At 47.8% G+C, this 27,895-nt stretch overlaps 1 protein-coding gene across 1 annotated transcript in view; it reads left to right on the top strand.

Moving 5' to 3' along the window:
• Wipi1 (WD repeat domain, phosphoinositide interacting 1) overlaps positions 1-27,895 on the top strand; it is a 36,508-nt gene that overhangs the window by 7,431 nt on the left and 1,182 nt on the right. The window contains exons 3-12 of the mRNA XM_051179666.1: positions 834-1,003; positions 7,098-7,194; positions 16,678-16,775; positions 17,704-17,796; positions 18,454-18,524; positions 19,130-19,237; positions 22,823-22,987; positions 24,217-24,324; positions 24,951-25,069; positions 25,601-25,701. Coding sequence (XP_051035623.1) covers positions 834-1,003; positions 7,098-7,194; positions 16,678-16,775; positions 17,704-17,796; positions 18,454-18,524; positions 19,130-19,237; positions 22,823-22,987; positions 24,217-24,324; positions 24,951-25,069; positions 25,601-25,701 — 1,130 coding nt within the window. The remainder of the gene's footprint in view (positions 1-833; positions 1,004-7,097; positions 7,195-16,677; positions 16,776-17,703; positions 17,797-18,453; positions 18,525-19,129; positions 19,238-22,822; positions 22,988-24,216; positions 24,325-24,950; positions 25,070-25,600; positions 25,702-27,895) is intronic.

The raw sequence follows: 27,895 nt of genomic DNA, 5'->3' as shown, positions 1-27,895 counted from the left end.
ACATGGGATTAGAGACTGCTACCACATCAGCTTTACATGGCAAGCACTTTACCCACTGAGCCATCTCCTCTGCCCTTGGCACCTAGTTTTAAGATGTTATTATTATCATATTGTTTTGTGAATATTTCATTGTATATGTCTCATGTCATATTCCCTACAAATAATCAAGAAAGACATGTGACAAAATGGCCTCAGAAAGACACTGAGGCCTTGTCTATGGTACTCTGGAGGCTTACTGATATCCCTCTCTTTCTGCACCAGTTATGGTGGTTCACATCCATAAAAACCAGCATTCAGGATGCTGAGTCAGAAAGATCGTGAGCTCAAGGCCAGCCTAGGTTATAGAGCAAGGGGTTAAGGAGGGGTCTGGCAATATGGATCTTGATGCCAAGCCTCATAATCTGAGTTCATTCTGCAAGACTCACATGGTAGGAAAAGAGAACCAACTATCTTGTAAGTTGTCTTCTGACTTTCACATGTGTGTTGTGATAAGCACAAATACACACATACACAGTAAATGAGAACGTGTGTGTGTGTGTGTGTGTGTGTGGTTAGTGTGTAATTCTACCATGGGTACCATGCATTGGCTCTGGAGATCCTGGCTTTGTGTCTTAGTCATCAGGATATTCCTTGCTTTAGGTACATGGAAAGGTCCCTGGAGACACTTAAAGCTTGCTGATGGGGCTGTGGTGGGTCATTACTGATGGAGGATACCCTGTAGCGAGACCCAGAGCCCATGTGTGAACTAGCCTGTGTAGTACCCAGTGTCCCAAATTCCAAGGTCTTCCTCAAAGAGGCCATCTAGGAGACCTCACTGCTGTTGCTCCTCACAGATGAAATCCCCGACGTGTACATCGTGGAGCGCCTCTTCTCCAGCAGCCTGGTGGTGGTGGTCAGTCACACAAAACCTCGGCAGATGAACGTGTACCACTTCAAGAAAGGCACTGAGATCTGTAACTACAGCTACTCCAGCAACATTTTGTCCATACGGCTGAACCGGCAGGTGAGGAGGCAGGCTCATCATGGTTTCTAGGCTTCTGCCAATTGGAACAAAAGTAAAACATCTCTAAAGATGAATGTCTTTGGGCTGGCAGGATGGTCCAGCAGGTAAAGGCCCTTGTCACCAAGCCTCATAAGCTGAGCTCAGTCCCCACCACCCACCTGGTAGAAGGGCAAAACTGACTCCTACAAGTTGCCCTTTGGCCTCTGCATACACGCAGTATGTGTGCACGCACACACAGACAGAAATAAATAAATGTCATAAAAATTTTAAGATAAATGTCTTTGAGATATAGCTCAGCGTACTAGCTGGGACCTGCAGAGACCTGGATTTGATCCACAGCTCGCCATAGACAGGGCAGTGTGGTGGTGTGAACCTGTGATACCAGGATAAACCCAGGTGGGCACCCGTGATGCTAGCACTCAGTGGGTAGAGGCAGGAGAATCAGAAGATTAAAGCCATGCTTCTTGGCAATATAACAAGTTTGAGCCTGGTGTGGACTGCATCAGACCCTGTCTTAAAAAAAAAAAAAAAGGATAAGAACAAAAGTCTCTAAAACTAGTATCAAATGCTGTAGATAATTTAACAGATGCTTAACAGTGGGCTTGGGCTCCTGAGTGAAGTACAAAGAGCATCATCTACTCTGTGCATTCTCCCGGGTCATAGTGGCTCATGTTGTCATGTTGGTCATTGCCTGGCCAAGCTCACCATCTCCTCTTGGGACAGGCTGGACACCAGCACAGACAGGTTGGGACTCTGACACAAGCCTGTCATATGAACTGCCTCAGGACATCTAAAATGAGAGGAAGACGTCTTCTTGTCTTGGCCCTAAGCCGTAAGATTTACTGTGCACCTTGGCCCTGCCCTGAGAACAACATACCTGGGACTAGGCTGTGGTCCCAAGGGTCAGCTCTAAAGTCAGTAGGTGAAACTGACCTTCTGCTCTCTATGTGGCCTCTCCTTCTCGGTCAGCTACACAATGTCATGTTTCTGCTTTTGCAGCCAATACCCATTCCTTCCCTGCCATGCAGGGGATTGAACCTAGTACATCTCTCAGCTAAGTGAGAGCTCCACCACTAAGCTCTACCACCAGCTCCTCCAGGTAATTCTTGAGGATGTATCCTTGTGTTTTCATTGCAGAAAGGAAAATTACTCTCATCTCAAATATGCAGTATGCCGTGTTTTTTTTTTGTTTTGTTTTGTTTTTGTTTTTTGTTTTTTGTTTTCCAGACAGGGTTTCTCTGTCCTGGAGCCTGTCCTGGAACTTGCTCTGTAGACCAGGCTGGCCTCAAACTCACAGAGATCCGCCTGCCTCTGCCTCCCAGGTGTTGGGATTAAAGGCATGCATCACCAATGCCTGGCTGCAGTACGCCTTTTTTAAAAAAAAAACCTTAGCACTTAGGAGGGAGATATTTATCGTGTTGGCATACTCTCCTGGAGTGAATGGGTTTTAGATCCTGGGAGAGCAGGGGCTGTGGCAGTTCTGTTCATTACCATGAGACTTGATGGGAGAGCATTCCTGAATATTTTCTCCTGCCTGTTAAGTAAGTGGATAAACCAAAAGACCCTTATTCTGGGATATGCAAAGTTAGCTGCTGGGTTCAGTATTCCCTGGAACAGGGAATCAGTGGCATTCCTTGAGGATAGTAGTTTATTATTATTATTATTATTATTATTATTATTATTCCTTCTTCCTCCTCCTCCTCTTCCTCTTCTTGAATCTGAACTATTAAATGATGATTAATAATTTTTAAGGCTTGTTCTTATTTTATGTATATGAGTAGTTTGCCTACATGTGTGTACACCAGTGCATGCTGTGCCTGAGGAGGCCAGACGAGCGTGGTGGAACCTGGGAACTGGAGTTAGAGGCAGATTGTGGTCTATCTACCATGTGGTTGTTGGGAACTGAACGCCAAATCCTCTGCAAGAAAAGCCACCGTTCCTAACTGCCAATCTATCTCCCCAACCCTATGATTATTATTATTTATAAATGATGAGGCCAAGGGTTTTGTTAAGCTTCTGAGAAGGAAATGATTGTCACTTTCAGTGTTTTGTTGGTTTGTTTCGTCGAGATAGTCTTATTCAGTAACCTAGGCTAGCCTGGACCTCAAAGCAATCCTCCTGCTTCAGCCCCAACTCCCCCGAATGCTGGCGCTGTAAGATTGAGCACTATACCTGGCTCATTGCTTTGAGTCAATCAGTGACTAAATATCCACTAAATTCATAGAAAACAGCCATTGAATCAGAAGGTCGAACATTTCAGTGACACAGAGCAGGCAAGAGGCAGAAAAGAAGCCTGAGGTCTCAGTAAGGAGGGAGGGCAGCTTGGGAATTTCCTACTTGAGAGATTTCAAGTGGGGTTCTTGGCTCAAGCGTGCCCTAGAATCTGTTGCAAGTTTTGTTGCAGAACCTTCCATTCTGCACATAGTCGCCAGCATATGACAGCTGAGTATCTGTTTGGTACCTGACCACCTTTTGAAGATGAGTCAGTGAAATGTTATTACCACCAGAGATCTTGAGTCGTACCCATGGAATTTGCTGGTATGATCTCTCAGGTGGTCGCATTAGCAAACAAGGCAAGAAAGAACTACATAAGTGTCTGGGTCTGGTAGACTTTGGGCACCAGCCTCCACCAACAGAACAGCCATCAACTTCAGGTCCTCATGCCCCTTCTTCTAGAGAACACAGATGAAGGCAGCTCTGCTCCACACTTAGTTCCCAGCTAGCAGCAAGCCAGAGTTGATGCCAGTACCTTCCTTTAGCCTTTTTGTGGTCCAAGATCAGTTGATGCAGATCTAGAATGGGCTCTGGTTTTCTTTTCTTAAAATTGCCAGACTTTGAACTTAATGTTTGGCCTAGGCAATTCACCTGCTGCAAGGAAGTCTTGCAATGCCTGTGCAGCTCTGCCTGCCCAGGGGAACCCGCAAAGGACACAGGCTGAGCTTACTTTTGCTCTACAGTAATTATCCTGCTGGTGTCAAGTCTTCAGACATGGTTCCTTTACAAAAACAGGAAAAATGACAGAATTAGTTAAGAAGTTACAAAGAAACAAAAACCCATGTTTTCAAATAATGTCTACTAGTGCACTCTCATAGTTCAAGCACTTAGAAGGCCTGGGCAAGAGAACTGCATATCAAAGGATAGCCTGGGCTATCCAGAATAGGACTCTATCTCAAAACAAACAAAACGGAACCCTTGTGTTCAGAGCCAGGAATGAAGCTCAGCTGGTCTAGTGAGTGCTTGCCTACCATGCACAAGGCCCTGGGTTCGCCCCCATAAAACCAGGTGCGATGATGCATGCCTATAATCCCAGCACTTGTGAGGTAGATGGAGGAGGATGGGAAATTCAAAGCCATCTTCTGCTGTATAGCAAATTACAGGGAAGCCTGGGCTGCAATGAGACCCTGTCTCAAAAAAAAAGCAAATATGCTCATACACACAATAAATAAATAAGTACATATAAAAACAAGGGCTAGGAGATGGCTCGTTGGGTAGGCCTATGCTTGCTGTGCTTAGCATGAGGACCCGAGACCCGAGTTGATCTCCCAGCCAACCATGTAAAAAACTAAATGTGACTGGATACACACACACACACACACACACACACACACACACACACACACACCTGTAAGTGGTGCTATGAGAAGCTGGGTTTGCTGACCTCCAGCCTAGATGAAAATTTCAAGCTCCAAGTGCACTGACAGACCCTGTCTCAAGAGAACAAAGCAGAGAGTGATGGAGGAGGACACCTGACTTCCTTCCTCGGCTCTGCATTTTCACCCTCACACACATGTGTGCATGTACCACACATGTAACCCATCCACAAAAATCCCTCTGGGTAGGCAGAAAGGAAAGGTGCTAAGAAATCCTGATGTGTTCCATTTCTGGTTAGTGTTGTTCCGATTGTGTTTAATGCAGAAATGTATTTCCTTAGATGACAGCAGTAAGCTGGATGTCATTAGCTATGGAAGCTTTTACAGGTATTTAACCATCTGCTTCCCGTGACCCCACTGCACGCTGATTGGATTGAAGCCTTTGAGGCAGATGCTTAAGGCAGATGTCTAATTCTTTAGTTGATGAAAAGGGTTAACTACCCATAAAACGTAAGATGAAAGTCAAAGTGGGCTGGGAATGTAGTTGAGTTGGCAGAGTGTTTGCCTGGCGTGCTCAAAGCTCTGGGTTCAATTCCCAGCACCACATAAAACCAGAATTGATGAGCCATACCTGTGACCCCAGCACTTGGGATGTGGGGATGGGAAAACTGGAAATTCAAAGTCAACCCGGGCTACACAGGGAGTTTGTGCTTAGCCTGGGCTACAAAATGAACGTCGGTGGCTGGCTAAGGGCAGGGGTGGCTGCAGCCTTAGAACAGCTGGTGCGGCAGTTGTCGCCCGCTTGTGCTTGTCCAGGAAGCCAGCTCTTGTGTGACTCAGGACAAGCACTTCCTCATACTCTCCCTGCATTTCCTGCCCCCCCCCTTTTCATTCTCGTCTCTGGCCAGCATGGTGGTGACCCAGAGGGGTCCTGGTGACAACACTGTAATGATGCTGACCCTGTCAGACAAGCCTAAAGGAGATGATGCTCCTCAGGAGGAACTGTCAGGGTCATTCTCTCCTGAGGGCTGGGGGCAGGGCTGGACAGGGATCCCAGGGGCTATTGGAAACTCAGAACAGAAACAAGCATAGAAAAACATAAAAACAAACTCTGGTGTGGCTGCCAGAATGCAAAGTGACCGATCAGGTGACCACTTCACAGAGAAGTGGCAATGTTTGTCACCCGTTTTGGGGGGGGGGGAAGTATCTTTTGCTAAGTTTTTAAAAATCTCTTTTGCGGGGCTGGAGAGATGGCTCAATGGTTAAGAGCACTGGCTGCTCCTTCAGAGGTCCTGGGTTCAGTTCCCAGCACCCACGTGGCAGCTCACAACTGTCTGTAACTCCAGTTCCAGGGGATCTGACGCCTTCACACCAATGCACATAAAATAAAGTCACTCTGTGTATGAGTGTCCTACCATATTTATGAATGTGCACCACATTCACGCAGTGGCCGCGGTGGACAGAAGGACGTGAGATCCCCTGGAACTGGAGCTCCAGGCGATTGCGTGCCACGTGGGTGCTGGGAACTGAACCCAGGTCCTCTGCAAGAGCACAAGTGCTCTGAACTGCTGAGCCATCTCTCCAGCCTCCCTTTTATAAACTTTGAAGTTCGTGTGTGTGTGTGTGTGTGTGTGTGTGTGTGTGTGGGTGTGTGGGTGGGTGGGTGGAATGGGGGTGGGGTTGTGCATGTACCATAGAGAACATGTAAAGGTCAGAGGACAACTGTGTGTGTGGAGTTTATTCTCCCTTCCGTCTTTATGTGGGTTCCAGGGATTAAATCTGGGTCCTCGAACTTGAGCAAATTCATTTTCCTACTGAGCCATTTCACTGATCCCAACCCTGAGGTCTTGTTAGAATGTTCTTTACTTATGCAGTTTCAGCCCTGTGGCCAGAGTGCGCTGATTAAAATACAGGGTACCTGGAGGTGAGGTTGGGGTGGGCAGGGTGTCTCTGCCCTGTTGTCCCTGCTACTTGCGCATCTGAGGCAGAAGAACCGTGAGTTCAGAATATGCCTGAGTGAGTCCAAGGCCAGCCTTGGCAACTTAGTGAAACCCTGTGTCAGGATACAAAACATAGAGAAAGGGATCGCATCTAAGATTTAGTGATGCCGAGCGTGTAAGGAAGCCTGCAGTTGTATGAGAGGGCGAACTCGGCCACCGGCATGGAATGTGGAACAGAATAAAGAGGTTCCCTGAACCATCTTGTTTTAGGGAGAGATGAGGGGAAAGGAGGGAAGGAAGGAACGAGGGAGAAATAAAAGGAGGAGGAGGGAGAGAGAAATCTCTAAAGTAAAACTTAGGATCTTGTATTTTAAACATCTGCCCAAGCAGGCAATGCTATCTATGTCTGTTTATGTCCGTAAACACGACCTTCTAAAGGCTTCATTAACATTCCTCCTGTAGGCATGGAATCAAGTTAGAACTCACAGGAAAGATGAGCAAGGACTTGGCAAATGCCTTTTCAGGGGCTCTATGTGGGAGGCTGATGGTTCTGTCTGATTACAGAGGCTGCTGGTCTGCCTTGAAGAATCCATCTATATCCACAACATTAAAGATATGAAGCTATTGAAGACCCTCCTGGACATCCCCTCAAACCCAACAGGTGAGTACCAGCAAAAGAGCCCAGCCTCTCCTCTCCCGCATGTGAAGACGTTTCATTCCCAAGCTTTGTTTTCACCTGGCCTGAAAAACCTGAGCCCAGGCTGGTATGCTTTGGGAGTGTTAATGGTGTCTGAGTTGAAGATGCATTTGAATGGTGACATGTGGTCCCTGTGGGAAGGCTGTGCAGCCTGCCTGGTAGCCCAAGAGAGGCATCCTTCTAGGATCCATGTAAGCAAATGGGCCGGGCATGTCAGATAGACGCGTGGGAGATTCCATGCATCCGATGTTGAAAGGTGTTTGCCCCTAATGCGTTTTTGTGACTGTTGGTCACAGAGTAGGCGTAATAATTAGAAGCAAGTTTTGACTTGGTGTGTCGGCATGGTTAGTTAGCCAGACCATCTGAACTACAAAGAAGGTGCTTCATTATGTGATTTTTAAAAATACGTTTCTCAAGTTGAGTGAACATTGAATTTGGCTAAGTTCTCAGAATTTAACATGGGATGTTAAGTTTCTGGTGTTTAAGATCGGAAGAGTTTGGATGGGTTAGGACGAAGTCACGGATGATGGGCATCTTCAGAACTCATAGAGCTGAAAATAGATGAGAATGATTTCTTCGTCGTGGTGTGGAGAGTTGTCCCCCAGAGCAGTCTGTGTGTCTAACATCCCGGGTTAATAGTTCTGTCACGGGGCTGGAGAGATGGCTCGGTAGCTAGGGCGCCTGTTGCCCAGCTCCACAAGCTGGTTCACACCTATCTGTAACTCCAGTTCCAGGGCAACTTCTGAGATCTACAGACACTAGGCACATACAAATATATATGAACATGCAGGCAAAACTTTCACATGTATGAAATTTTAAGGCCTAAAAACATTTTAATTAAAAATTAATCTTTAATTAATATTCTAACTTAATCAATGTCATGGTCAAACTTAATGTCACTAAATGATTACTTTGTTTTACTGTGCATTTCCCAATCCCGTGACTTTCACTGAAATTTCAGAATCTGTGTGGCCCCACACAAGTGGATAGGGCTTTTTGAGCCTAGGGCTCCCTGTTTGTAATAAGGATAATGAGACAACCACCTCACAGCCTAGGCTGAGCACTAAGCCAGGTAAGGCTCATGAAGGTGACCAGCGTAGGGCTTGCTGCTAATTTCTCCCCATGTCTTTTTTCCCTTTCTTCTCGATCATATAAATGCCCTTTGCTGTTGGTATCAGGGCTGTGTGTGTGTGCATGTGCATGGTTAAATGCAGGATCTCACACGTGCCTGTTGCACATTCACTAGCACCAAACTCCTCCTGTCCCCTCTACGATGCTGAGGCCGGGGCTGGAGAGGTGGCTCACTGGCTAGAACTCACTGTCTTTCCAGAGGACCCACGGTCAGTTCCCAACACCACACCTGGTCGCTCACAACCCTCCACATAACTTCAGGTCCAGAGTATCCAATACCTTCTTCTGACTTCCTGGGGCACCAGCCACATATGTGGTACACACATATGCAGGCAAAATAGTCATATCATAAAAAAGTAAAACTAATTTTTGAAGAAGATGTTAAGGCCACTAGACAGCTCTGAGAGAGGCGGGAATGGTGCAGTGTTTGGCTGCCCAAGACCATGTGTGCATCCTCAGAAGATGAAGAAAGAAAAGCATAAAGTTCCACGAGTTAATGACTTTGAAGCACATTCACCAGTGTCTTAGTCAGTGTTCTAGAGAAACCATGACCACGGCAACTCTTATAAAGGAAAACATCTCCTTGAGGCTAGCTTACAGTTTCAGAGATTTAGTCCATTATCATCGTGGAGAGAAATCACAGCAGCACACAGGCAATCAGAGCTCTGCAGAAGGAGCTCAGAGTTCTGCATCTTAATCTTGATCCACAGGCAACAGTGTGAACTGTCACGCTGGGCATGGCTTGAGACCCCAAGGTCCAGCTCAGCAGTGGCTCGCTTCCTCCAGCAAAGCCACACCCACTCCGGCAAGGCCACACCTTCTAATAGCGCCACTCCTTATGGGCCAAACATTCAAACAACCAGGAAGGGTAAGTTTACTATTCTAGGAAGAAGGGTTGAGCCAGTCTAGGAGAGCATTTATCGTAAAGTTTCTGTGTGCCCAGCACCAGTAAGCCCCAACAAGGACAGACAAACTCTCTTTTTACTAGGAACCAAGAGCCCAGCTGTTGTGGGGCAGTGGAAGACAGAGTCCCTAGCAGCCTGTAGCAGGGGTAAAATGCCCTCGCTGTGGGCTGTGGACAATGCCAGAGAAGTCGTTCTCTCACGATGGGCATAAGAAATGCCGGAATCTGAGTAGAGTCCCTAGAGGAAGGGGCCTGAGCTCTGCTTGGCTGGATTTGGGAAGAGACGATCAGCATGTAGGAAGCTATGACTGACATCTCTCTAAAGACAGCGCACCTGGGGTGCAGTTAGCCCATTTCCTGCCTCTCACTCATCTATCTCTTCCTTGGCTGTTCCGGCTGCATGTCAGAGCAGCCTCAGCATGGAGACATGCCCTAGCATAGGGTAAAGGAAACAACTCCCTTCTTACTCCTAGCTTTAATCCAATATGCACTCATATGACCCATAATGATAGAACGAGTTCCAGGAACTGTCATAGGTGATTTCATCATTGGGCAAACCTCACAGTACCCTTGTGCAAACCTTGACTGTGTAGCCTAGTGAACTCGGGCTGTATGGTGAATACTATTGTGCATATGGTCTATCCTTGACTGGGATATGGGTTTGCAATGTATGACTATATTTGTGTCTCAACACCCAAGAAAACTCATTGGTTTACCTAATTTCTGCAGTGAGATAAAAGCAAGGGGAAAAAATAAATTAAAAGCAAGAAGCTATTTGTACCATTAATGAAAGGGATTAAGTCTTGCTTTGTTTGTTCCCTGAGACGGGGTCTTACTGTGTAGTACAGGCTAGCCTCAAACCCTCAATCCTCCAGCCTCTGCCTCCTGAATGCTGGGATCAGAGGTGTGCATCCCCACCTCTGCAAAAACCAAAACACTTTTACCTCAAGAAAAGTTAAAGCCAGGAGTGGTGATGCACACCTGTAATTCTGCTTTCAGAAGGCTGAAGCAGAAGGATTACCCATGAGTTGGAGGCTAGTCTGAGCCATATAGAGTGTTCCAGCATAGCTGAGAGCTACATAGTCGAGAGCCTGCTCCTTGCTCCCTGTCCAACTACAGAAAAACATGAAAAGCATCGTCTTGGTCTCCAATAAACATTACAACAGGATCCAGGGATGTGTTGATTAATTCATCTAAAAGACAGGCAAGTTAGTCACAGCTCATCCATTTTAATGCCAATGTCCTTTTAGAGCAATAGCGTCAAATAGTCTCAAATCCCAAATTCTCAGTTCCTATCACTGCTACCTCTGAATTGCCTTTTCATGGCGATGAACCGGAGTGATGGTTCCTGGCTTGTGGAGCTTCATGTGGTGGAGGGAGGACTCACATCACATGTGGATAAGCCAAGGTCCATTCTCACTCTCCAGTCCCCCTTCATCCCAAAGGGAAGCCCCATCCAGGTGAGCACATCACCGTCTCTCAGCAAGGTTCAAGAGGCCTCTGTACTGTGAAGACCACGACTCCTCTGATGCCCAGAGCCGCCTTGCACGCATTCTTTGTCATGTTTGTTTATGGAAACACTGCCTCTTGACTTTAGAAATCCTTCCTGAGTACACAAGGAAAACACCATGCCTTGTAAACCGGCTCTACCACCCATGTTCTGGATGTTTCCGTCTTGTGGCTGAGGGTCAGTTGGCTCTAAGGTGTCCCTTCTTGTTTGGTGCTCAGTGTCTAAGATGACTGTAAATGTCCTTCCTCCTCTCCCTGTTTGTGCCAAAGACTGCAGGCTGTTTCCTTTAAAGAGCTCAGCCAGCCTGAGCTGAGAGTTAACTGCCCACCAACCAGCAGTCTGTGCCCTGAGCAGGGAAGGGTGGAAATGTCCACGAAAGCCCTGCCAGTCATAGACCAGCCGGATGAGGCAGAGGGTCACAGACTGCCTGCCTCTGACAGACAGGGGGAATGTTCTGGATAACATGTCAGTGTGTTTATAGAAGAGAGCCGAGGGTCATTGCCCAGCCCATTGCCCTTCTGCAGATGGAAATAGTGGGGATATAAACAACCCCCTACCGCCAGGGTTGCAAAAGTGCTGGCAGTACGTCCATGGTGGGCCAGTTCTCTCTTCCTCCCTTTTCTTTTTCCTTTTCTTCTGGTTCTTTTGAGACAAGGTCTTGTGCACCCAGGCTAGCTTCAAACTGGCAGCCGTCCTGCCTTAGCCTCCCAAGGGCTGGGCTGCCAGTTGAGCATCACCACACCACACCACACTCAGTGAACCTCTTGACTTTTTCTTGCCGGAAATTGGGAAGCATCTCGAGTAAATGGTGCTGAGGCTGGAACCCAGAGCCTCGTACATGCTACATTCACACGTAGCCCTGAGATGCATCCTCTGTGCCCTGGACAGTGCCCTCTGAGGCACTAATCAACCACGGTCTGTAAACCAGTTTCACTGGTCAGAAGGACAACGATCGAAGGACTTTCTTAAAATTCCAGCCATACAGAACAGTTGGTTCTTGAGTTAGTAACAGGCTTGTCTTTTCAGATGTGGGAGAATTGTAAGCAAAAATTCTTGGTGAAATAGCAGCTATTTATGAAAAATATGCACCAATTATAAAACAAGGCCAGGGGCCGCATTAAAACCCCATGCCTGTGCCAATGAGGTGACTTAGCTGGTAAAGCCACTTGCTGCTAAGCCTGATGACCTGAGCTGAATCTTGGGACCCCACGTCATAGAAAGAGAGAACCGATTCCCTACTTGTTGTCTCCCGACTTCCACATGCAAAAGCGAAGCATGGCACATTCGTGTCTGCCCTGCACCCAATAAATAAATATAAAAGCTTCAAAACCCCCATGCCTATGTAGGAAAACGGCTCAAAGACTACATGTTTAAATGTTGAAAGGAGAGAAAACCCCAAGTTTCAAAATTGGCTTTCTACACCCACCCTTCTCTTTTCTCTATATTTTCTGGGCTTTGCCACTCAGGGTGGGGCTCTGAGACTTAGATGGGGGAAACAGAAGGAACTCCCGTGAAATGGCTGGGGCGCTTCAAAGTCTGCGCAGGTCTGTTCAGGATGCCTCTCTGAAGTGGTATGAGGTAGCAGAGCTGCAAGCCTGGAAACAAGGCTGTCTAATAAGGGGTAACTGTCACAGGACACCTGTCCTTGCCATCATCCTTTGTCCTTTTTGTTGTTGTTGTTAGAATCCAATGTCATCTAATTCTACACTGGGTGTTACAGAGCCTTCAAAGTTAGCTTAAAGTGTTCAAGTCTTTCCTCCTCCCTGAGATATATATATCTTGACCTAAAATTCCAAAAGACAACTATGTTTGGCCAAGGCTTCTGCTTCAGACCTCCTGGCTCACTCAGCCACAAGGATGCTCTCCATAGGTCCTGAGGAGGGGAGAGTAGGTAAGTGAAGGCCCGTCCCCTTAGAGTCCGCCCGCCATCGTGGGAGCCCTCTTCATTTCAGATGGAAAACAGACCTAAAAGAACCAATGGTACAGGACAAGTGCCTGGGGAACTGTACCTTCAGTCTGTCCCTGTCACCCAAAGCTTCCTGAAATTCTGTACTTCCAGAGCAGGGAGGGGAAGGAGGATAAATAGAAAAGAGAAAGAGGGAAGAGTAAAGATAGCAATAGCAAGATGGGGATAATTAAAATGTTACGTGTTTACATGAGATGGTCATAATCACTGGATAATTAACACACATTGATAAAAATGATTGCTACCACTCCCCCCAAAAGCTGTATTGATATATAATCCACACATCGTAGAATCCATTTAAAGTGCATGGTTTGTGGCTGGAGAGATGATTCAGTTTTTAAGAGCGCTTGCTGTTCTTTCAAAGGACCCCGAGTTTGGTTCCCAACCCCCTCTTCTGGCTACTTAACAGCTGTCCATAACTCCAGCTCCAGAGACTCCAATGCCCTCTGTTGGCTTCCTCAGGTACCTGCACACACATGGCACGCACACATACATGCGTGCACACACACACACACATACTTGCGCAAGCATGCACTCATGAAGTGCATAATTTAATAGACTTTAGTGTGTTCACAGAAAGGTATATCCATTGTCACAATTTTATGACTAAGTATTTTAAATGTTTTATTATGTTTGCTCATGTGCATTTTACTTTTGTACATACATGTGGAGGTCAGAGTCGCTCCTCTTCCTCTGCTCTGTGGGCCCCAGGATCTAACTCTGGTTGTCAGGCTTGCCAGCAAGCACCCTGACCCATGGAGTCATCTCACCACCCTACATTTAATTTTAGAGCATTCTCATCACCCTTCTCCCAAAGACATCCTATGCCTCTTACATATCCCCTTATATTCCCCTAGCAACAAGTAGCCCCTGATCTACTTTCTGCCACCATAGATTTACCTGTGCTGACCATGCATGTGGTCTTCTGTGACCGGCTTCTGACACTTCCTGCTCTCAAGACTTATCTATATTGTAGCATGTATCATGCTTCATTCCTTGGCATACCCTATCTATCCATCCATCAATTGATTCACATGGGTTGTTTCCACCTTTAAAAAAAATAGAATATCATCATCATCATCATCATCTCATCATCATCATTCTTTGGTAGTTTCACCTCTCAATCCCTTCTTCACATCCTTTCCTTGCTTTTTTTTTTTTTTTTTTTTTTTTTTTTTTTTTCTTGTTACCTACTGTGCGGCCTATGGGAATGTTGGCTGACACTGTTGACTTGTTGACTTGATCTTGTGTGAGTCTTGTACAGGTCACCTCAGCTGTGATGAGTTAAGTACAATGGTGATGTCCAGCAGACAGCATTTTACAGGGCTCCTCCCCATCTTCTGCCTCTTACATTCCTTCTGCCCCTTCTTCTGTGACGTTCTCTGAGCCTTAGAGTAGAAGAGTGTTATTACAGATGACCCGTTTGGGCTATGTACTCAGCAGCTGCTTATTCTCAGCACTTGGACCACTTATGAGTCTGCCTTGTCTGTTGATAACAGCAGAGAGATGCTTTTGGCTGAGGTTGAAGGCAGTACTAATTTATGTGTATAAACATAAAAATTTAGAAAGCAGTTCGACAACAGGTCCATTCAGCAAGACTACATTACACACTAGAACATTCCCTCTAGGACCTATGACCTCCTGAACTATGTTGTTTTTGTTTGTTTTTTGACCAAGTTTACAGTACCAGGCATCAATTCCCTCTGGTAGAGTAGGCATCAAATTCAATCCAAAGCGGTTGACCACCCCCATAACCTTTGTACCACCATTGCACTGATGGACACATCTTGTCTGCTAGGTTGGTATTACAACAAAAGGGTTTCCCACTGGGTAATACTGTTGGTGACTTCTATCCTTCAGAGGCCTGCATAGTACCTTCTGGCACTATAAAAGCCAAGAGGAAGTTTCCAGCTCAGTTCTAACTTGATTTCTCTGAATCCTGCAACCAGTGTGTGTTACGTCATCAGTAAGTCTTGTGTGGACATTGATTTTATTTCTTTGAAGTCATGATTTTTTCCCTCTCTCTCATATCCTACCCTACATAGGATAGGTAAGGAGCCTTTTAACTTGATCTAAAGTTTTACAAACGCTTTTCAGAAGAACCCACTAAATATGTCAGTTTACAACAAAGCCAGCATTATTTTTATTCATTTATTAAAGAGATGTCTCTTGTTTAATGTTCTTGAAGATCCTGTCCGGGAATGCTGGTCTCTTCCCACCACGTATGACCATTAATCTCAGATTTGGTTGTGAAGAACTTCTGGTTAAACGCTCAGGGACAACCCCTCCCCAGAACTGCCCTGTAATAAAGATGGCTGTCACTTCAGGGATCCGATTAGCTTCCTACATTTCCAGAGGATGTTGCATTTTACATCCAACATACCCCAACCAAGATGCAGACCTCTAGTGAACCTCTGACCCAGCAGGCTCTGCTCTCCTTACATATCAGAGCAGATGCCTTGCTGAGAAACGAGGTCATTGGCCTCTCCTGGCGTCCATCTTGAAGTTCCCAGCTAACTGTATTTAATCACTCTCAGAAGAGGCTAAAGCACTCTGACCTCTGCCACTGGGACACCCTGTTCCAATTGTGAGTGCATTCTCAGAGTTCTAGAGGGTAATGAGACCAGGAGAGAGGTAGCGACGAGGTTTCAATGTGGGGAAGGAATGTTCTCCATATTCTGAGGTCTGATTGCTGAGTAGTAGCGGGGTCACTGTCAGGGTTAAGTTGGGAAGTCTGCAAATTTCCTTGAGTCAAATCTTTTGACCAGAACAGGATTTCTAAAACTTTTCCCAGGAGCAACCCATCTTGGGCCCAAGAAGTTTTTGTTTGCTTGTTTGTTTTGGTTTAGGGTTTTTGTTGTTGTTGTTATTCTTTTTTGGTTTTTTGAGATAGGTTTTCTCTGTGTAACAGCCCTGGCTATCCTGGAATCCAGGCTGGCCTCGAACTCACAAAGATCTACCTGCCGCTGCCTCCCGAGTGCTGGGATTAAGCAGTGTGCACCACAGCCAGAGTGGCCCAAGAAATTTTTATGTGACCCTAAATATATATATATATTCATACCAAACATTTGCAGATAATATAAGTTTGACATGGACAGCTCGTTTCTTTTCACATGAGTAGTTAAATCTTGGTTGAGCAGGTGATACTGCAGGACAGGTCATCTTAAATGTTTTCCAGAATTCATCAGTAATTTTATGTTATAATTGTTAGTGCCAAACACACTACTTCATATAAGTATGTAATACAAAACAGCAGAAGTATGCTTAGGACCATTTTGTAAGTTTTGTCCAAATCCCACATTAACCACTTAAAAAAAAAAAAATCAAATCAGCAGCCCAGACAGCAATTTCTAAAATCAACAGTTCTAGCACAAGACAACATCAGGGTATACCAATCTGATACTGACGTTATGAGGACTGTGGGAAAATATTAAACGCTTCCATTTCCTGTTAACTGTTATTTTTCTGTAAAAGCAGGAAAGTTTGTGTACAGTGAAAACCTTGCCGTTCATGGCATATGGTACTGAGCCAGAGTGCACAGCGCCTGTGTGTGCTGGTGCTGTGTGGTGTGATATAGCATGCTTGGGAAAGTGTGTGCATGCTGTATTTCAGAACCAAGGCTACTGTGACAGTAAGATGCAACCCTATCTGGTGCAGAGTCACCTCGGGTCCTTTACGTGCTTCACTTCAAATTAATCTTCGCCTGTTGTGCATTCAGAAAGGTTATACTGTTGCCAACTTTTTGTAACCGCCTATTCAGTTACATGACTCCCTGTGTGTGTGGGTGACAATGTGCAATTTAAGAAACCTGCGATTAATCTAGACATACTCAAAGATGTCCCTCCCCTCGCCAGCAGGTGGCACTCCAGACACATGGTTTTCAGGTGCCCTTTCTAGCCTAGCTCTTTTCTCTTCATCCTGTTTGTTCTTTGCCAGGTCTGTGTGCCCTCTCTATCAACCATTCCAACTCCTACCTGGCCTATCCTGGAAGCCAGACTACAGGCGAGATTGTTCTCTATGATGGAAACTCCCTGGTAAGTTCACCGAGGTCCCTGGTGCACCGGCCTGCCTGCCCTGACCAGCTGGTGAACAGACTAAGATAAGGAGTCTCTGTTGCAGTGGGGTGAGCTGTGTGGGGGAGTTGGCTGGCCACAGAAGTTGGGCAAAGGAAAACAAATGATACTTGTGCTGAAGCTTAAAGTCTTTATCAGCCAACACCGCTGCAAGGCAGGCGCCAGGATAAGGCAGAGCACCTGCCCGAAATGAAATTGGCGAGACCGCTCACAGCCAGGATTCCCTGCCCTCTACTCCCTGCAGCTTCGTAGAGCATCACAGAGCAGGGCAGGGGCACTCCGGGAAACCCCAGAAGGAGCAAGCACAAAGAGCCCCTAACAGCCTGGCTCTCTATCAGGCACACAGCTGGCCATCCACCTTCCCAAAGGCAGGGGAAGGAACAGACATGAGACACCCCACTCCACACACACAGCTCAGGGAATGTCACAGAAGATGAGACAGGAAGGATATAAGGCCTGGAAGAAAGGTGGCTTGCTGTAGAATGCTGCCTCCTGGGCACGACGTGGCTGTCGCATCCTCAAGCTCTCAGCAGCCACCCTGACACCTGCACTAGACTGAGCCTGTCCCACACTCTGTCATGGAAGGGAAGGTTCATGAGAGCCAGCTTTACATAGGCTGTCAATTTGCTGGGGTGGGGGTAGGCATTTTCTTTAGTGGTGTAGCTACTGCTAAGCTGTCCATGCCCCTGTAAGCAGCCCATTTCAAACTCATTGGTCACCAAAACTGAGAGGGGTCAGAGGAGAGAATGCAATAGCAGAGCTCCACAGAAGACAGCTTTTGGCTTATATGCAAGCGGCCCAGTGGGGCAGGGAGACAAGGCAGAGGGCAGGGGACGGGGATCCCTCTTCCCTCTTCACCCTCTTCTCCATTTCTCCCCTACACCAACAGAAAACAGTGTGCACCATCGCTGCCCACGAGGGGACTCTGGCCGCCATCACCTTCGACTCCTCGGGCTCCAAACTAGCAAGTGCATCTGAGAAAGTAAGTGTTCTCCCGCTTCTCCTCCCGTCTGAGGGTTTGCAGGATGCCCAGATTGCTGCTGGGACAGTCACGGTGATGTAGACTGACCGGCTTGCTTAGAATTGGTTTCGGAGTGAGACCATCTGGGCCCACCTGCTGTGGCCTGTCAATGAATTTGTCACACCAGTCAGTGACATTACACAAGATGCAAGCCACGTTGCACAAAAACGTGTGGTCTTATTGAGAAATGCATGTCCCTGTTGTCCCCAGATAAGGAGAGATGTTACACGCACCTGTTGTCCGTAGATGGGAAGAGAGATTAGACTCTGTTGGCCAGGATCAATAGTGAAAGTGACCGAGTTATGTTTCAAATGCCATGCAAAGCAGGTGTGTTTTGATAAGCAGAGACAGAGTAATCCAGAAAATCGGAAGAGTTTGTGACTACACATACGCGCACGTGCACATGGGTCAGGATGGGAAGGGGAAGACAGTATTTGACACATGTCCCAAGAGTTCTTATTTGGCACACATCCAGATAAAAATGCCCCTGTGCCCATTGCTTTGTGTTCCCTCCTCAGGGACAGTTGTTCTAAACTGGTGAAGCAAGGTGCCCCAGGAAGGGACATGTCTGTGTGAAGCATTTGTGGTTGGGAAAAGCCCCCTCGCTTTCTCTTCCAGGGCACAGTCATCCGCGTGTTCTCGGTACCTGACGGGCAAAAACTCTATGAGTTTCGTCGAGGAATGAAAAGGTCTGTGCTCAGTGTCAGCCCCGGGTTTTAGATCCTTCCTGGCAGCCATCTAGGGAGAGGATGGAGGCAGGCTCCGGGGCCTCCTCTCCTAGAGGTTAAGGTGTTTTCCAGGTAACTGATTCAGGGCTACACTGGGAGTGCTCTAAAACCACAAGTCAAAGCAGACTTAATGCAGAGTTCCCTAGTCAGGGTCTTTTCTATGCCCGTGGAGGCCAGCATGGGGCAAAGCAGAGAGCCAGCAAATCACAACCCGGAGACAAGTGGAAAATAAAGGGCCACATCAGATGTCAGTGACTTGGACCTTTTTGGCTGTGGCTTCTGTAGCTGGATCTGTTGAGAGCAGCTGGGAAATATCACATGCTAAGAAAGCAGGTCTCCCAACCACTGGCTGGGAGAAAGAGCCAGGCCCAAGACCATGCATGGCTCTCCCTGAATCTCTCCCACGTTGCTTTTTAAATATGAATAGCTTAATGTTGGAGGCATTTTAAGCCTCTTCAAGTCACATTTTCCTTTCCTCCATTTCCTTGTATAGCTGTTCTTAGAACTGTGGGGAGACGACCCTCGCTGTTCTTCTGGCTTATTGGCCTGTGTGTTGCTGTCTCTAGGTATGTGACAATCAGCTCTCTAGTGTTCAGCATGGACTCACAGTTCCTGTGTGCCTCCAGCAACACGGAGACCGTGCACATCTTCAAACTGGACCACTTGACTGACAGGCAAGTGCTACCCAGAATGCCTACCGAACCGAAGGCACAGGACACAACCTGGTTAGCCTGCAGGCATTGGAGCTTCACCTTTTGTTTGTTTGTTTGTTTGGTTGGTTGGTTTTGTTTTTCGAGACAGGTTTTCTCTGTGTAGCTTCGGAGCCTACCCTGGCACTCGCTCTGTAGACCAGGCTGGCCTCCAACTCAGAGATCTCTGCCTCCCGAGTGCTGGGATTAGGGACATGTGTCACCAACGTCCAGCCTGGAGCTTCATTTTTTGAACTTGGCCTTACTGTTGTCATTGTGGTCGAGTGTGTGCTCGCAAAACGTTTCTGGGTGTCCTGCACAAAAGCAAAAAATCTGGGTCTATGATCCTGAGTTTACATCTCAACTCGGCCCCTTTTGAGCTGTGAGACTCTGGGAAGCTTGTTTGGTCTCTCCGAATCTCACTTTCCTAACCTGTAAGACAAGCATAGTCATTGTGTATGCACCTTAAGCTTGATGTGGGGATTCAGGAGGTCTGTGGTTGATCGAAATGAAAGTATTTCGTGGAATGCCTGACACCAGCATGCTTAAGCTGGTGTGGCTGTGTTAGCGAGTGGAATGATAGCATACTTAGTGTCCAAGGTGCCACCAGCCAGGAATGTTGGTAAGCATGTTCCCTCTGAGGGAAAACCTGACATTCTTTGTATTAGTTCCCGTCTCATCTCTGAGGCCATCATACCTTCCAGAAAGTACGGCGAGAGGGAAGGCTTGTTTTGTCTCACCATTTCGAAGGATTCCAATCCACCGTGGTGGGGGAGGGTTTAGGACACGGAAGGAGCATGTGGCTGTGGCTCTCTCAGCTTTGCAGACGTGGGACAGATGTGACCTTCAGGGACCCACCCCCTGTGACCTACAGATGTGACCTTCAGGGACCCACCCCTGTCCTCACCTCCTAACGGTGCTGCCACCTTCAAAACATGAGTCCAGAGGGGCCATGTTTTCACAGTTATAACTAAGATTCTTATTCTGCACACTTTCCTCATATCTGCTTTCTAGACTCTGCTTAACAGTCTCCAAGTCTTCAGTGGCTTCTGAAGTTTCTGCCTGTGGTGACAGCATGGCTCTCACAAGCCTTTCACCCCCTGAGGGGCTGGAGCCTAGCCTCCCAAGTTCCACCCCCTGTCAATCATCAGTGCTGCAGAGCCGGTCCTCCCTCCCGAGCCCCGCCCCCATCAGTCATCAATGCTTAAGCTAGGAAACTCACCGGCCATTTGCCATTTCCCAGCTCCACTGTATGTGAGTGGCCAGCAGTGGCCAGGGGCAGAATCTTGAGTTCTCAACTTGTCTGTGAGGTGTGGCTATGCCTGGAGCAGCATGGCTTCCATTTTTATCTCTGCCCTGCCTCACTGGCTGCTGCCCTTGTCCATATCTTTCATTACAATTCTATGTAGCCTCACTCTTCCCAACTCTCTCTTTAACCAGATGTGGTGTGAGATAGTAAACATGCAGACGTATACAACCCCCCCACACACACACACGTACACACACGTACACTTACCTCTGGAAAGAGAAACCATGGCAACCAAAGTAACAACTGCAATCCAACTTCATGAGCCAGTGAGTTCGTGTTGGGGATGCTAACAGGAGTATGGGTGAGGAATTACAGGAGCAGAGATGATCAAATGCGGCTACACTGTGAAAAAGCCACCAAACTAGTGATGATTCACACAGTGGCATCCCCAGAGAGATCTCCTTGGGGCAACGGGGCCTGTCAAAGCCTCTTCCCTAACAATTGGTTAGTGCTTTGTAAGGCCTTCAAAAATCTTGCAAGTTTCTGCCTTCCCTAAGGTGAGGGTTTATTCACACCACACCCCAGAGTCTCATGCTCTCCCATCCCTCCTGGGGAGAATGTTTCAGTACAGAGGGAACCTCCATACAGCAGCTGCCCATCTGCATCTTCTTGCTGGACCAATCTTCTGGAAATGCTCCTTTAAACATTGTTCCTCCTTCTCAGACTCCTTTGTCATGATATACTGTTTATGATCTAATAAAGCCACTGGAGATCGGAAGCCAGGCTGTAGTGGCACACAACTGTAAGCCCGGGACTCAGGAGACAGAGGCAGATGGATCTCTGGGAGTCCAAGGCCACCCACAGCTACATGAGAGTGAATCAGTCTAAAAGAGAAACAGGGCTCACACTTTTAATCCCAGCACTAGAGAGTATATAAGGAGCTCAGTGCAGTCTCAGAGAGCAGTCTAGGTGGAAAGCAGTTCAGTCTGGAGATGTAATCTAAGGTTCAGTGGGTCGACCCTTTGGGCTGAGCATTGGTAGAGTGAAAACTCTCTAATGGCTTGCTGCTTTGCTCATCTGACCTTCAGTGGCTTTATTAGATCAGTGGCTTTATCAGGTCATAAACAATATATCCCTACAAATCCTTTATTCTCTTTTCCCCTTGAAAATAAAATCTCAGCTCCCCCTTACCTGCAGAGACCAGCAGCCACCACCCCACAACCCCCTCAACCCATCAACCTCAGAGACACTATCATTAAAGAAACCACGCATGTCTCACATGCTTGGCTGCCTGCTTTAGTCCCCCCAGGAAGCCCGTAGGAGGGCTCGGTCGTTGTTCCTACATTCCAAATGAGGAACCAGAAAACAAGATGCAGAGGACCCTCATCCTCCTCCCTCTTTTCTGTGGTCCTCTGTGGCTCCCATCTGGACCATGTGTACATAGCCACTCAGGTTGCTTTGCTTTCTGGACATCTGCACTGTGTCCAGACCTGAAATGTAAAGTCTTTGTGCTCTTGATATACCATAACTGAGCACAAGGCTCTAGGGCCATCAGTGCAGGGGTGTCTAAAAGTGCCCCTTTCCATCAAGGATATCAGGACCCAGACAGTTAGTCTGAAGACCACATGCCCATTTGGTCACAGTGTAAAATGGACTGTGTGTCCCCATCAGGATCAGGTCCCGCAGGCAAGTGGCCGCAGAGCAGGTGCTCCCAAAACACACCTGGTGGCACCAGTCCCCAGTGGTTATGGAACACAAAGTCAGCAATGTTGCTCATTCATGGACCTCCCTGGAGGCCTTGAGATGAAGTTCAAGTGAGCGCAGGGTACCTCCCAGATTCCCATGGTGCACCAGCATTGTGGATGCTGGGTAGCACATGGCTCCAGAGCCATATTGAGACACCACCCCAAATGTCTTGCCCTGGATGCTTGCTTCCTACTCAGTCTGGCCCGGGAAGCCTTCACAGATATCTGTCTGTTCTTCTCAGAACCCATTCGGTTACAAGGTCCTCCTGTCTTTTCCATCTGAATCTCTACCCTTGCCCTCTGTTTGAAATCCAATAATCCGACCACTCGTCAGAAATTCTCTTGTAAGAAAGCAGTAGTACGGGGAGCCTCTTAACAGTATTACAGTGGTTCTTCTAAAGGACATGCTGGCCCGATGCTCTTTAGTTACTGCTGGGATAGTATGTCTCAGTGGCCAGAACATTGTGCTTAGGCACAGCGTCTGCCTGTGAGGTCAAGGCTGGGCTGCAGCAATCGCTGGCAAGGTGCCTGTGCCACAGCCCAGGCCCACCCTTGCCTCTGCATTGCCTCCCCTAGCCGCCCAGAAGAGCCTTCCACCTGGAGTGGCTACATGGGAAAGATGTTCATGGCAGCTACCAACTACCTCCCCGCCCAGGTGTCGGACATGATGAACCAGGACAGGGCTTTCGCCACAGGACGCCTGAACTTCTCTGGGCAGAAGAACATCTGTACGCTGTCCACGTACGTACAGTGACACCAAACTCACAGATGTGTCTTTCCCAGAATGCCATGTGCCTAAATGTATGAAAAGAGAAAAGACAGGCTGGGAAGACGGCTCCGTGGTTACGAGCCCTTACTGCTCTTGCAGAATTCAGCTCCCAGCACACATATCTGATGCTCACAGCTGCCTAAAACTCCAGTTGGGGGAGGGGGTTGTCTGACGGCCTCCCCTGGCCTCTGCATGCACTGCATGTATGTGGTGCACATACAGACAAGTAGGCACACACATATGCACATAAACAGAAATAGACAAAAACAAAAGAACGCCAAGGGAAGGCGAGCAGAATCTGTCTGCTGGTTTTAATGTGGATCCTCAGGAGGTGGCTGTTTATGAAAGATACAGTAATGGAGTTCTAGCCTGATAGCCTATGAGGCTGACAGGTGTCTTAATTTAATAAGCTTAGAGGCATTTCTTTAAAAAAAAAATCAAAAACAAACAAACAAAATCCATGAGCTGGGCTTGGAGATGCACATCTGTAATCCCAGGACTCAGGAGGCCTAGCCAGGGGCTTTGCGAATACAGTGCCAGCCCAGAATGCATATCAGAATCCTGCCTCAAAAGACAATAAAAAGCATAATGTAGGGGCTAGGAAGATAACTCAGTCAGTAAAATGCTTGCCACGGAAGCAAAGGGACAGTCGTTTGAGCCCCAGAGCCCACATGAAAAGGTTGGGTGTGAAGCCCGTGCTTGTCACCCCAGTGCAGGACAGTGGAGGCAGGTGGGTCCCTGGGGTTCTCTGGCCTAAACAGGGAGCTCCAGACCAGTAAGAAACTCTGTCTCAAGAGAAGGGGACAGAACCTGAGAAACTACAACTCAGGTCACCCTCTGCATGCATGCTCACCGGCATACATGTAAACCACACAGGCTTATAAACCTAAACGGTGTTCCCTTTCCCATCACTGCTGAAGTCAGAGACACATACAATATAGAGACCACATTCCATCTAGGGACACCAATAAGCAGCCAGTAGCCTTCCACGGGTGCTATTGTCTACATACAATACTTTTGTCCCATCCCACAACAAAACCCAGAAATAACCCTAAAAGTAGATGATCAGGTAGGAATGTAAAGTCCTGTCCAGAAGACCCAAGTCTGGGCCACCGAGCTAAGGATGCCAGAGACAGAAATGGGGGAGTGAAGCCTTGCCAGCTGATACCACATCTGTAGCAATCCATCACTTGTCTCCTAGGATCCAGAAACTGCCTAGGCTGCTAGTGGCCTCCTCCGATGGACACCTTTACATCTACAATTTGGACCCTCAGGATGGAGGGGAATGCGTCTTAATCAAAACCCACAGGTGAAGATTCTAATTGCCAAACAGCTGTCCAGGAACAGGTGTGCAGAGCTGTCTCTGTGTGGGGACAGTGACCCACTCCAGGGTTCTTGCTGCTCTTGCTCCCTCCTGACCGTCTGTGTCAAGTCCCCTAGCAAGCTCTGCCTCAGCCCCTTGTCTGTCAGGTGCCCCCCCCTTGCTGTCTGGCCCCTTTGAGACGGTGCCCAGGCGCTTAACACAATGCCACAAATGTGATGGCCCCCTGGCACAGCCCTTAAGAACACAGTGGATAGTTAAAAATGTTCACAGGGTCAGATCTCAAAGTCCTTAAGATTCTGTGACATGTACAGGCTGACCAGTGGTGGAAGTGGTGGACTGGATACCATGAGCTGCCAGGGCACCTCACCCAAGACCTTGTGGGCGTGTCTGGCCTGAATACACCAGACAGCAGAGGGCGGGGCTTTGGGTATAAGTGATGGATCATGTTGAAGGTGCGCATGGCTGACCTACTTGGGTACATGCTGATCTTACAGTGTCCTGGCAGGTCTGTAATTTACCCTCAAATAGCAAAGCGCGAGCCACCTCGCCCTGGTCCACGTGTTCTGGAGATGTGCTGACTTCTATTCTTCCTCTTTAATTGCTGCAAATAGTTTGCTCAGCTCAGGAACAACAGATGAGAACAAAGAGAACGACCTCAGCCCTTCCTTACCTCCGTCTTACGCAGCGACTGTAGCACGGCCCAGCACTTCTGCAGCCTCCACTATGCCGGGTGAGTGGCTGGGCCTGGGCCTCCCACAGAGCTGCTTTCTCCCCAAGCTCTTATCTCAGGCTGAGCAGTCTCCCTGGTTACTTCCTTGCTGTGAGGCCTGCTAATAGTCTTCAACCTCAGGTCCTAGCACTGGAGGGTGTAGCCCAAGGTTTTTTCCTCCCTCCCTCCCTCCCTTCTTTCTTTTCTGTTTTCTTTATTTCTTAAAGATAGGATCTCACTGTGTAGACAAAGATCCACCTGTCTCTACCTCCCTGTGCTGGGAATAAAGGCACCAGTTAATAAGCAATAGCCCTTTGCTTCTTGAAGAATTACAGAGAGCTGGAGTTTCAGACGGGAGGTGGGTGAGACCTGGCCTGCCTCTCAGGGCTCAGGGACTAGATGGGAGAGGGTTTAGACTCACCCGAGCCACCCCTCTATTTGGGAGGCAGAGATACATCCAGCATTGCCTCCATTCCCCCTTTTTCTCAGGTTTTGACCCTCCAGCATCCACTATGGGGCTCCACCCGTTTCATTTCTAACTCCTGCTTCCAGGTTACTCTGAGGATGGTGGGGCGCTCCGCGGAGAAGTTATTCCAGAACACGAGTTTGCAACGGGACCAGTGTGTCTTGACGATGAGAATGAGTTTCCCCCTGTGAGCATTCGGAACCCTTAACAGAGCTACTCCATCTGTGTGCCTGGAAGAAAGCTCTGCCTCCCACAAGAGGCAAAGTCACTGGCCCGTGCTCTCTCGTTCCTAACCACTAATCCTCTTTCAAATGCTCAGAGTCCTGGGGCACCCACTTTGCAGTTTCAGATCCCACAGGCTAGCCAGTTGGTGTGATACTTGAAGCCTGACAGCATTACCGTAACCAAATACTAACCTGGCTCACCAGAGACCCAGACCCCTTGCCTCTGCCTCTCTGTCTCCACTGCCTTTGCTGCTTGTGAGGTAGGGGCTTCTGCCTGCTTTTCCAAAGCATCTAGGAAAGCCCTTGTAGAATGCTGCCTGTTACTTGTTCCGGTGAGTTAAAGGGGCTAGGTCACGTGTGGGACTCTGAGCCGGCTGCTGGAGCTGACCTGCGGCTAGACTGCAGCTCTGGCATCACACTCTTGAACATCCCCAGGAGCTGCGGGCACTCGCCAGGGAACCACATGTTTAAAGCCAGTGTGGGTGGTATGAACTCACCTAGATACCTTCAGCAAGGCTTCCCAGGAACCTGCCTCAGCTTGCTGGCAGTAAGAGACGCCATGGGTGGCTGAGCACTGGACTTGGCCTCTACCAACAGCTGGAAGAAAGATTCTCTCCCCTCACCCTGGGGACTGTCAGGGGCTCCTTAGCTGCTACATCTTTAAGCAGTGTGCCTCCCCACCTCCCCACCTCCCCCCCCCCCGTGGAAACACCCTAGAGGCTAGGGATGTGGCTCAGTTTGTATAATGCTTGCCTATGCATGAAACCCTCGGTTCAGTTCCCAGAAGCACATAAAACCTGCAATTCTAGTGGTTGGGAAATGGAGACAGGAGGGGAGTATAAGACATTCAGGCTCATCCTAGCTAAATAGTGAGCTCAAGGCCAGCCTGGGATACCCGAGGCCAAAACACAAAAATCCCAGTAGACAATTTTAGATCCTTTCAGATGGATACAATGCCATGTCAGGACTTAGGGAATAGAAGGGGGTGTTCCTGTGGGCCCTGAAGAGGGCAAGGCCCCCTTGTGAATAGGAGGTATTTGTGGCTTCCATATTGGCTTTGTAGATTGCACTGTGAAATTTACATTTTTGGACTTTCCTAGGCAAATTGCCAAATATATTGCCACCAAGTGACATTTATATAGTAATGGAGGGAAGGAGTAGTTCTTAAAAAAAAAAAAAAAAAAACTAATGCATTTTAAGGCAGCCACTGACCTACTGCCTAACAGTTGCTGCCTAAACCAGCGGTGCCTTTGGGTTCCCATAATGCCACCTAGAACTATAAGGAGATGCTATGTCTTCTGAAAGTTAGTGGTTATTTAACTATTTAACTGACATAACATCTCCCGAGAGCCAGAGCACTCTAGGTCAGACAGTGGGGACAAACATGACCAGAACACCCTAGTCTGCCAAGGTCTGATGCTCCCTTGCTTCTGTTTTGGCAATTTTGGTAAAAATCTGGGGCTGCTGTAGAAGACTGATACATCTCAAATTAGTCTTCACTGCAATCAGAGCAGAACTTGCAACCTCTCCTGCTTACAGAATTAGAGTAATTTGAACAATGGCATGTAGGAGGTGGTCCCTTGCTGGAGATACCCTGTATAAAATAACAACCCCTAGTAAGCCATTCTCCTGGAGGGGAGGAGAATCAGATGCTTAATTTAGGAACTAGTGTTGAAGGGTGTGGATTAATGATGGTAAATACACCTAGCATGTAAGAAGCTCTGTATTCCATGCTCAGCCCCCCCCCCCCACACACACACCAAAAACTACTAACGTTCAAATGTGTCGCAGGCGTGCTCACCTACCTAAACACTGCTAGGACATTAGGCACAAACCAGCTGTCCCGTCCCTCTCTAAAGGAGCAAAGGCAAGAGGGCTGCTGGGTTGCTGCTCAGAGCAGCCATTTCAGTCATCCCCCTGTAGTCTGAGGGTTGGACTGGGCTTCCTAGGAAAGCCCCTCTCCCCGCCAGTACTCTGAACTGCATGCCTCTTGCAAGTATTTTGCCAGAATCCATATCTTTACTCACCGTCCTTTTTAAGCTTCTGAGACTACAAAAGGATCCGTGGAGTCTCAGCTTAGTGAAATCCCTTCCCTTTTTGGTAGGAATATTGGGCTCATTGGTGGAGTCTGGGCCTCCGCAGTGAGCCCGTGAGTCA

This window comes from Phodopus roborovskii, unplaced genomic scaffold (genome assembly GCF_943737965.1).
Source record: "Phodopus roborovskii unplaced genomic scaffold, PHOROB, whole genome shotgun sequence".
Lineage (NCBI taxonomy): Eukaryota > Metazoa > Chordata > Mammalia > Rodentia > Cricetidae > Phodopus > Phodopus roborovskii.
Note: the sequence above shows the minus strand (reverse complement) of the source record. Positions and strands in the feature narration are given on the sequence as shown.